This window comes from Solenopsis invicta, chromosome 14, assembly GCF_016802725.1.
Source record: "Solenopsis invicta isolate M01_SB chromosome 14, UNIL_Sinv_3.0, whole genome shotgun sequence".
NCBI lineage: Eukaryota > Metazoa > Arthropoda > Insecta > Hymenoptera > Formicidae > Solenopsis > Solenopsis invicta.
This window is the reverse complement of record NC_052677.1, coordinates 1,073,002-1,083,322: the sequence shown is the minus strand read 5'-3', so window position 1 is coordinate 1,083,322 and position 10,321 is coordinate 1,073,002. Positions and strand designations below refer to the sequence as shown.

Genomic DNA, 10,321 nt, shown 5'->3' with positions numbered 1-10,321 from the left:
CTGAAGAAAATACGAGAGAAGATAGAAAAGGACAAGCATATGGAAGAAGAGAAAAGAAATTACCGGAAAAATTTAAAGATTATGTTCTACTAACATTTAAAGAAGCAACAGAAGGATTTGAAAAAGATTTTTGGAATAAAGCAATCAAAAAAGAAAAACTGTCTATTAAGAAGAATAAAGTATGGACACTTGTACCTAGAATTGAAGCTGAAAATAAAAGGATTTTAAGTAATAAATGGGTTTTTAGAGTCAAAGACAACGGACGTTATAAAGCAAGAATTGTAGTAAGAGGATGTGAACAAAAATATGGAATTGATTATGAAGAAACTTTCAGTCCGGTGCATGTTCATTAAGATTAGTCTTGGCTTTGGCGATACAAAAAATGAATGTTGTCGAAAAATTCGATGTAAAAACTGTTTTTTTGAATAGAAATCTTACTGAAGATACGTATATGGAAATACCAGAAGGATACAAGAAGCAACCTGATATAATTTGTAAATTACAAAAAGCTCTGTATGATTTAAAACAGGCTCCACTGAGTTGGAATCAGCGCTTTACTGAAGTTTTAAAAACAAGATCTTAAACCTACAAAAGTTGAACCATGCATTTATGTTAATAGGAATCACTCTTTAATTCTAGCATTTTATGTTGATGACGAGTAGATATAAGGGGCCGGTTCTAACCCAATTTGGGGTGGGGGAAGTCACGTGACACGGGAGGAAGAGTGGGATGGGGAAGGGAGCCCCCCCCCTTATTAATTAAATTAATTAAATTTATATTAATTTTATATCAAACTATTAATTAAATTAATTATATTTATATTAATTTTATATCAAACAAATAATTAAAATAATTTTTATATCAGATTATTATTTAAAATAATTTTTTATATCAAACTAATAATTAAAATAATTTTTTTCCAAATTGTTATTTGTTAAACTAATTTTTAATAAATTAATATAAATTTTTATTATGTTTATATTAGGTTAATATTAACCTAATATCAATTTAATATAAATTTTATATTAATTTATTAAAAAATTAGTTTAGTAAGTAACATAATTTGGGAATAAACGTATCACTCTCTCTCTCCCTTTCCCCTGAGCGTTCTCGCTCGCATTAAATTTATATTAATTTTATATCAAACTATTAATTAAATTAATTATATGTATATTAATTTTATATCAAACTATTAATTAAAATAATTTTTATTTTCGATTATTAATTAAAATAATTTTTTATATCAAACTAATAATTAAAATAATTTTTTTTTTCCAAATTGTTATTTGCTAAATTAATTTTTAATAAATTAATATAAATTTTTATTATGTTTATATTAGGTTAATATTAACCTAATATTAATTTAATATAAATTTTATATTAATTTATTAAAAAATTAGTTTAGCAAATAACAGTTATTTGGGAATAAACGTATTGTTTTCTCTCTCCCTCCCTCTTTCTCTCTATCACTCTCTCTCTTTCTCTCTCTCTCTCTCTGTCTCCCTCCCTCCTGTGCGCTCTCGCTCGCACAAGCGAGCGTTATGGCTATTGTACATGCCCACATAGCACGTAATATTACAGTGATATCACAGTAATATTGCAATATCACAGTAATATTACATATTACTGTGAAATATCACAGAAATATTACTGATGTATTACATATTGATAATAACATTGAAATATTACAGTGATATCATTGCAATATATTGTTGCAATATTTTATCCTAAAAAGAATAAGATAATGTCAAACAACGTTTCAATTATGTCTTATTGATGTTAACAATGTCATTAAGAGTTGTTAAACAAGTTTGTTAAGTTGTTAAAGTATCACAAAATTATATATATAGGGTCAGGACAGTTATGGAATACGTTTAACATTACTTCAATAAAAATGCATTATTATTAAGACTTCTAAAATCTATACATATGGTCATCTCTATACATTCATTATTTACACATGATCTACACATTCATCATGATATGATATGATTGTATGTAATATTGGCAAAACAATAAATTTATTTTTGTACGGAATTTTATAAATTTTTGCGTATATACTTTGGCAGAGCCATGATTCTATATGTCTATTTTGTTTGGCTACGGCTATTCCAAGAAGTTGTGATTCGCATGGTGTAGTGAACAAATTCATATCAGGTATCAATTTTCTTCCTATAATGTACAGATTATTATTTTGACTTTTAGCAATATTGTGGATGCAAACGACGGTATTGTCTTTCAATAAAACGCAATTATTTTTTTTATCGTCACAATTTAAATAAAATGAATTTAAATTTAATATTTTATATTGTTCTTTATAATCACGATCATTATCTAATGGACCATTATTGTGATTTTTATCAAGAAATTTTTTATTACGTACTTCGGAACGACTAATACAAAAATTTAGTTCATAAAGTCTTTTAGCAATTTGTTGAAGTGGTTTATCCCCTTTTCGAACTAGTCTTTTTAAATCATAAATGTAACTTTCAAATTGGAATGCGCTAAAAACATCTAGAGCACCAAACTTTTTTACATCAGATGTTAAATGTAGCAAATTGTGAACATTATGAGAAACATATTTAGCTCCGTAAATTGTTGCAAAAGATTGAACAAAAATTTTTAAAAGTTTTTCTGCATAATCAAGTAATTGAGGATTTTTACTATATTCATTGCTGGCCAAAATACGAATCGCAATATGTAATGTTAAGAAATGCTCATAAACGTTTATATCGAGTATATTTTTTAAAATTATTGAACCTGAATATAATAAAAATTGCCTGAATTCTGTAGCCTTCCATAATTTAATGAATTCAAGAGATCTTGCTTTCCTAGGAAAGTCAGACGGCGTATATTTCTTTAAACATAGTAATTTTTCTGAAATTTGTTGTACACTTGAGCTAGATAAACGTGTATTTAATGGTCCTCTTATCCATAAAAATAATAGTTTTCTTATGACTCCTAAACACACTAAATGCATATAATCAAGAACCACATTACTCACTGCACCAAAGTAAGGTATATTTCTTAAAATTGTTTCGGCTATCTGATAATTTTCAGAATAACCAAAATTTCGAAATACTTCGTCGTCTCTTAATATTAATAACTCATTATTTTCCATTGGGAAGCAATTGGTATCGTTAATGCGATCGCCATGAATAACACATTTTGTACAACTATTATAACCGGTATGATTTTTTACTTTTAAAATAAATGCTTTTGCTGGAGCATCACATACTAGAGCATGCAGTCTGATTTTATAACGTATTCCATTATATGTATATCCAATATTTATTAACGGTAACAGCTCATTTACAAAAGCTTCAAAAAATTTATTTGAATCTACTGGTTTGTTTTTACCGTAATATATACCAATGACTCGTACTTTTGGTAAAAGCTCATCAGAACATAAAATAGGCCAAATTACTTTTCCATTAGAAGCTGCAATTGGCGCACCATCTGTAGATACTATTAAATTTATTGTTAAGTTATCAATTTTTGAACTTATCCTGTCTTCTATCATTTTATAAATAGCTGGTTCAACACCAAAATGACAATAACAGCCTTTATCCATAGAAGTAACACAATTAATTAATGTTCTTGGAGTTGACATAAGCGTACGTCCATCTTTAGGAAATTTTGTATTGGTTCTTTTATTTAAAATTCGTAATAAACTTGTCAATGCATTTAAACATATTTTATGATCTGCAGCCCATTGTTTAATTTCAGACTTAAAATCATTTTCCTCAAGTTTATATGCAGGAATATTATTTGCAACGTCACTATCTCTTTCATTGATTTCGATGTTTTCAGTATCCTCAGCATTTTCGATATCCTATAGAAGAAATCAACTTAAAAATAAAATAATAATATAACCTTTTTTTAAAATAATCGCAATTATATAAATAAAACTTCTTAAATAAACTTGTGTTCATATAATATATTCCTACATAGCACGTAATATTGCAGCAATATCGCAGCAATATTACATGAAATCTAGTAGAAATATTGCTGAAATTTTACTGAGATTACCACAGTAATATTGTTGTAATATTTCACAGTTGTGTTACTGTAATAGTATATATTTTTTTGATATTTATATAATATTTTGAGGAATAAAATAAAATAAAATTAAATAAACAAATTAATTAAAACAACACTACAATTATTATAGTATACGATAGACTTATAAATTTTCATTCTCTTTTCCATGTTGTATTGTTATTTATACTTACATTTTCTTGGTTTTCTGATTGTATTTCTGTTTCAATGCTTGTATTGTAGTTATTAAAAATTTCCTCGTTTATTAGTTCATCGCAATTTTCTGCGGGCACTTGTACATAAATGTTGTCGGTATGTTGTAAATTTTCCATATCAGTACGGGAATTACAAAATAATAAATCTATTTGGTCATCATTATTATTTGCTGACGTATTACAAGTTCTGTTTTGTTTAATCTTATTACATATTCTTTTAAATTCATTTGTACTTTTTTTATGTGCTAAACGACGTTTGTGTCTATCCGTGTAATTTTTCCGCATAACTTCACTGTCTGTTTCTTCACTAGATGACATATTGAAAAATAATATGGTATTTATAACTTATAAGAAAGTCAAGTTCGTTTGATAGTTTAAAAATGTCTACTTTGAAATACTAGCTTTTCTAATATGTACTTTTCTCTGAAATAAAAATGTAAAAAAATTATTATAATTATTTTCTCAGCTGTTAAAAAAATTAGACAACTTTACTAACATATTGTTTAAAATGTTGCTTATTATTTATTTTATTTTTACGCTTACTTTTCCATAAAACAATCTATAATAAAAATGAATTGATTATTTAAAAAAACTGGAGACCATCATGAAATGTACATTTCTGAGTGTATAATATCATCACTGCACGTTTAATTGTACATACATTAATTAATTTATATTTATACCTTTCTAAAATTTAGCGTATTAGGAAGCACATATGCATCTTCTTGCGAAAATAGAAAGCGTCGTACAAGCGTCAAACGAGTGTCCAACGCTTCGATGTCTCAATGTACATTTTATACATGATGTAAGAAGAAAGGTGAAACAAGTAACCAGATGCGCAGTAGACCATACTCTAGACCAATCAGAACTGGGTCCAAATTTTGAGATTCAATATGGCTACGGCTCCGGTACTGGAACGTATTTATACTTGCATTTATATGTGAATCGGAGATAATCGGTGAATCGAAGAAATTCAAAGCTACTTAAAAAAAGAAGAATGTGAAGGTAAGGTTGAGACTTTGTACATTAATAAAAATTGTGATAATTGTTATTTCAAATTTTGTAAACTTGAATTAGAAGAAATTTGGAAAGTTATAAGAATGAGCTTATGTGTATGACTAAATTGTTGTATTTCATGTTTATAACAACAGTGTTTATTGCAACAGTGATTTTTGTTAAAGATAATAAATTTCAAGTATTTTTACATTTTTATATTTATTTTTTTTAACAGCATCTACATTTTAAGTATGTGTGACTACATATGATTGTTTCGTATTTAAATTGCGCGGATATATTTGGACCCAAATTTCATTGGCTCATCACATCGAGCCACGCCTCTTACCGCGCATCGAGCCGCCGACGATGCGCGTTGTTTCACCTTGTTTTTTACATCATGCATTTTATACATCCTTATTTCTAACTTCGGTTACGCTGGGTGCTATTAAATATGTGTTGTACAATAAATTTTTTAAGCGTGTTGATTGGCTACAGAATAGAAAATTTTTTGAGTCTCTAGACTTTTTCTATCCTGCAGCCAATCATGCTTAAAAAATTTGTCGTACGACACGTGTAATATACCGGCCTTACACACACGCGCAAGCGCATGGTTTTGAAAGATTGATGGTCGTGGATGGTCGTAGTTTAAGTAGACTGTATCGTCTACACAGTTTTCAAAGAAACGAATACCAATATCGACTGACTTGACTTGGCATTATTGACACAGTCTGCGTATTATCGAAGTGAGAGTGGTGAGGAAAAGGTATGTATAGTATAGGTATTGCATTTCTAACCTAACATATCTATGATTCGCTTGATTGCACGGTAATAGTCACGTAATTATTATTTCTCTCTTTCCTCTCTCTCTCTATCTATCTATACACACACACACACACACACAGAGAGAGAGAGAGAGAGAGAGAGAGAGAGAAGAGAAGAATTATGATCAAATTGTCGTTACATTAATTGTTAACGTAAAATCTGGTTTGTTGGCATTAATTTGATCAGGACTTGGTAGGCCCTGGTTTTGACATTATTGTTCGACTAGCATATTTGTTTCCCACTTGACAATATATATCCATAATAATATACACATACATACACATATATAGGTTTCTCAATGAGGATAAGAAATATATAAAAATTGTGGTATTATAAAAGTGCAACATTTTTCTTACCAATTTTTTTGAAACTTATTTATTAGATGTACATATTAGTGTTGCAATTATCGCAATAGAAAGAGAGAGAGAGAGAGAGAGAGAGAGAGAGAGAGATGCAATTAATTCTTAATACAAATCAACATGTACATGTATGACAAATTAATTTGTATTAAGAATTAATGACATGTTAAGTATGTCATTCATTCCCTCACAGCATCATATATGATATTGTATAAATATTCATGCGATATCATATGCTGTTAAGGTTTTTAATACAAATAGTGACAATTGTCACTATTTGTATTGTCACTATTAATTGTCACTATTTATATCTTAAGATACAATTTAAATTTTTATTAGAATTAAGTAACTTTATATTGTACAAGAATGTTTATAAAAATTATAAATAATTTTCTTGATGAATTCTTTGTTTCTGTAAATCTCATTTTCAAATCTTCCTTTTATTACAGATAGTTCAAAATTAACATGTATTCAATTGTTGAACTTAATGATGGAATAATTGCTATTCCAACTATTTGGTTAAGCGCAGACAAAAAAAGAGCTAAATGGCCTCCATATGATGACAGGAAAATTTTTAAAGCTGTCTCGAAAAGAGAAGAACCTAATGAAAATTGGGAATGTTTAAGTGTTATAAAAATTTTTGGAACTGCATGTAAAATAATAATGAAGTTTTTATGTACAATTAATATAATAATATAATAAAATATAATTAATAGTATCAAATAATAAAATAATATATACATTATAATATACGAGTGATAAAAATACTTTTATTCCAGCCGATTATGACAATGCTATGAAAAAAGTTTCTTTAGCAGAACAGATAACTGATATTAGTGATTCAGAAAATGCAAAAAAGACTAGAAAATCTCGTGCACGTCGTATTCCATCATCAAGTGAGGAATCTGAGAATGAAAAACGTCCTCCAAAAAAAAAGATTTAAAAATATTAGAAGTGCCGCAAAAAAAAAATTGAACTCAACATTCAATATCCAAAGTTTCCTTCAGCCTCTAGCATCATCAGATCACCACTTACTAACATTGAAAATGGTAATTGTATATTTACAATTAATTATATACAAGTGATGTATTGTAATCAGTGCATCATTAATCACTTATTAAATATTTTATTAATTTGTTATTTACATGTTTTTTTATTTAAATATAATTAATTTATTTTCTTAACTTTTATTATAGATAACCCAGTGTTGAGAAAATATGATAGAAACATATCAGTTGTACAAGAGGCAAATACTTCCGTGAAAACATCCAATATTACAGATACTTCTATAGACACAAATCACACATTTTTAACGAGTAGTAGAAAAAATGATTTCTTAATTGGTAAGTCATACATAAAAATAAGAGTATAAAAAAATATATAGTTTAAAAATATTTCTTCTGTAACTACAAATACTAAGTGCAAAGTAGAAAAATCTTCTTACGAAAGTAAATAAGGTATTAAAACTGATGTAATTAATTAATCTTTTTATTTTTATTATAGATAACCCAGTGTTAAAAAAACATGATAGTAACACATCAGTTGTACAAGAGGCAAATACTTCCGTGAAAACATCCAACATTACAGATACTTCTATAGACACAAATCACACATTTTTTACAACTGATGAAAAAATGAATTACTTAATTGGTGAGTCATACATAAAAATGGAACTTGATCTAAACAATTTTTTAACGACAAATTCAATAAGATAAGCTCAGACGATCATAGCAATTTTTAATTATATTTAAATATTTGTAGAATTACAAAAATTATCTATTATAAAGGAAAATATTATAATAACAAAAATTAATAATCTGCTAAATTGTCTGGATAAATCAGGACCTGTAGAAATCAAAGTTAATGACAAAAATGAAGATAATATTGCTGATCTACTTCCAATTAAAGACTTGGAACAACTGGAAAACTTTGAAAAAGAATTACAAAATAAGGAAATTTATAATCAAATGGTATGTACATTTTTATAATTTTACAACTTAATCAATTATTTGGCTATTTAAAGGAATGCAACTTTTTAAATAATATTAATTAAAAAATAGAAAATGTTTTTTTAAAATACATTATTAAAAAGAATATATTATATATATATATATATATTTTACCTTTTCTATATAAGGTATTTGTACTCTATAGCCTATCTAAGCTTTGCGATTTTTTTTAATTTTTTGCTGAGTTCTAAATTAAAAACTGATGGTCAAATTCAAAGTAGGAAACATTAATTTAAAATATGGGGCAATTTCAAATCTTTACATGGGTGCAGTAAAAATTAAAAAAAAAAGTTATTTAAATCGGGGTACATATGTTAAAATAAGTCAATTATTCACTTAATGGATTGTTGACAAAAATAATTCTTTGTTTACTCTATATGTTAATATGCCAATAAATTTATCAATATGTTAATCAACTTATAAACTTGTAAATGTAACATTAGATCATTTTATTATCTATTTTTCCAACACTTCTTGTGAAAAAAAGAAATATAATGTAATTGAGTACTAGGTTATAGGGTACTCTTACCTTATTATAGATAAGCAATGTATTCTATAATGATAAACATACTCCCGTAAAAAATTTTTCATATATAATTACATATCAAATATCCATATATATTAAAATATATATAATTATATATGAAAAATGTTTTACAGGGACTACAATTGACTTGTTCATAATGCTTGTGCATATGTGTTAAATTTTTTATATTTTATGCAAACTAGTAATCCTTTTCAAATATGAATGTCATTGATTAGTATATTTTACTTCTATTTATGCTTACTGAATATACTGACAATAATAGTGCCTCACTGTTCTATCATAAATATACATGTATTGCTTGTTATAAATATAACATCATTTTGTTTTTAATTAAAGGTAACTAAATTATACTATCGAGGAGGAAAAAATGTTGACGAAATTGTGAACAAAATAATGAGTCTAATTTTTACTAATTCTTTAGCGTGTAGCTATAGCTATTTTGGAAAGAAAAAAAAGAAAGCATTTTCTGATTTAGTTTTATGTAAATGCATTTTGGGTAAATTGTATTAAATTAGTAAATTAATATATTACATTATTCTAATCAAAGATAATGGAAAATAATTGAATTTTAATATTTCAGATGCTATTTATCATCATAAATTTGATGTAAAAGAGGACTATATAATAAAAAAAATTGGAATTTGGCTTGCCAACGCACCTACTCGTCAGGCTCGAGAAAAGTAAGCATAGTTTAAAAGTGTCTATCACTTAAAGTAATTAAATAACTCTTGTACAGATAATATATACAAAAAAACTTTTAGCATGAAGAAACAAAATTTAGCAGTGAAAAATAAAACATCGCAGAAAGAAGACACCGACATACTCGTCCTTTCGGGGAATGAAACTGAAAGTTAAGAGAAAAAATTATATCAATGTTATTTCTTTTTATATTAAATATTATACATGTATGAATGCGTTATTTTTTTTTATATCTGATATTATATTAATGCGTTATTTTTTTCAATATCAATATTACATGTAACAATTTTTAAAATAATAATAATAAAAATGATAAAAATCATTAAAATAATTTATTTATTTAATTCCTTGTAATATTATATAAATATCATTTAAACATCACAGAAATATTGTGTAATATCACAGTAATGTTACTGTGAAATATCACAATAATATTACTGTGATGCGTTTTCGCGGACATTTTGATATTACTGTGATATCACAGTAATATTTCGTGATATTTCTGCAATATTTCATTTGTAATATTGCAATGAAAAAGTGATATTGCTGTGATATCATTGCAATATTACGTGCTATGTGGGTGGTTTTCTCTCTCTCTCGCCCACACACATTGTTCTCGCTCGCATAGTATGA

The 10,321-nt window shown here is 26.6% G+C and overlaps 2 protein-coding genes across 7 annotated transcripts; one reads left to right on the top strand and one right to left on the bottom strand.

Moving 5' to 3' along the window:
• Window positions 1–1,680: 1,680 nt before the first annotated feature.
• Window positions 1,681–5,063, bottom strand: LOC120356791. Of its 2 annotated transcripts, XM_039457641.1 has the most exons (3): window positions 4,940–5,063; window positions 4,236–4,679; window positions 1,681–3,835 (listed from the first exon to the last, which is right to left on the bottom strand). In XM_039457641.1, exons 2-3 carry the CDS (start codon window positions 4,572–4,574, stop codon window positions 1,955–1,957), a joined length of 2,220 nt encoding a protein of 739 aa, XP_039313575.1. In that variant the 5' UTR covers window positions 4,575–4,679; window positions 4,940–5,063; the 3' UTR covers window positions 1,681–1,954. The 2 variants fall into 2 exon arrangements, with proteins under 2 accessions (XP_039313575.1, XP_039313574.1); XM_039457640.1 differs by having other exon boundaries at window positions 4,236–5,063.
• Window positions 5,064–5,711: 648 nt separating this feature from the next.
• Window positions 5,712–9,959, top strand: LOC120359534. Of its 5 annotated transcripts, XM_039457381.1 has the most exons (9): window positions 5,722–6,015; window positions 6,883–7,085; window positions 7,213–7,482; window positions 7,630–7,776; window positions 7,937–8,083; window positions 8,195–8,403; window positions 9,326–9,485; window positions 9,570–9,669; window positions 9,751–9,959. In XM_039457381.1, the coding sequence occupies exons 5-9, from the start codon at window positions 8,068–8,070 to the stop codon at window positions 9,842–9,844; spliced, it is 579 nt and encodes a 192-aa protein (XP_039313315.1). In that variant the 5' UTR covers window positions 5,722–6,015; window positions 6,883–7,085; window positions 7,213–7,482; window positions 7,630–7,776; window positions 7,937–8,067; the 3' UTR covers window positions 9,845–9,959. The 5 variants fall into 5 exon arrangements, with proteins under 5 accessions (XP_039313316.1, XP_039313317.1, XP_039313313.1 ...); XM_039457382.1 differs by having other exon boundaries at window positions 5,712–6,015; window positions 6,883–7,482; window positions 9,326–9,470; XM_039457383.1 differs by having other exon boundaries at window positions 5,716–6,015; window positions 6,883–7,482; window positions 8,276–8,403.
• Window positions 9,960–10,321: the final 362 nt, after the last annotated feature.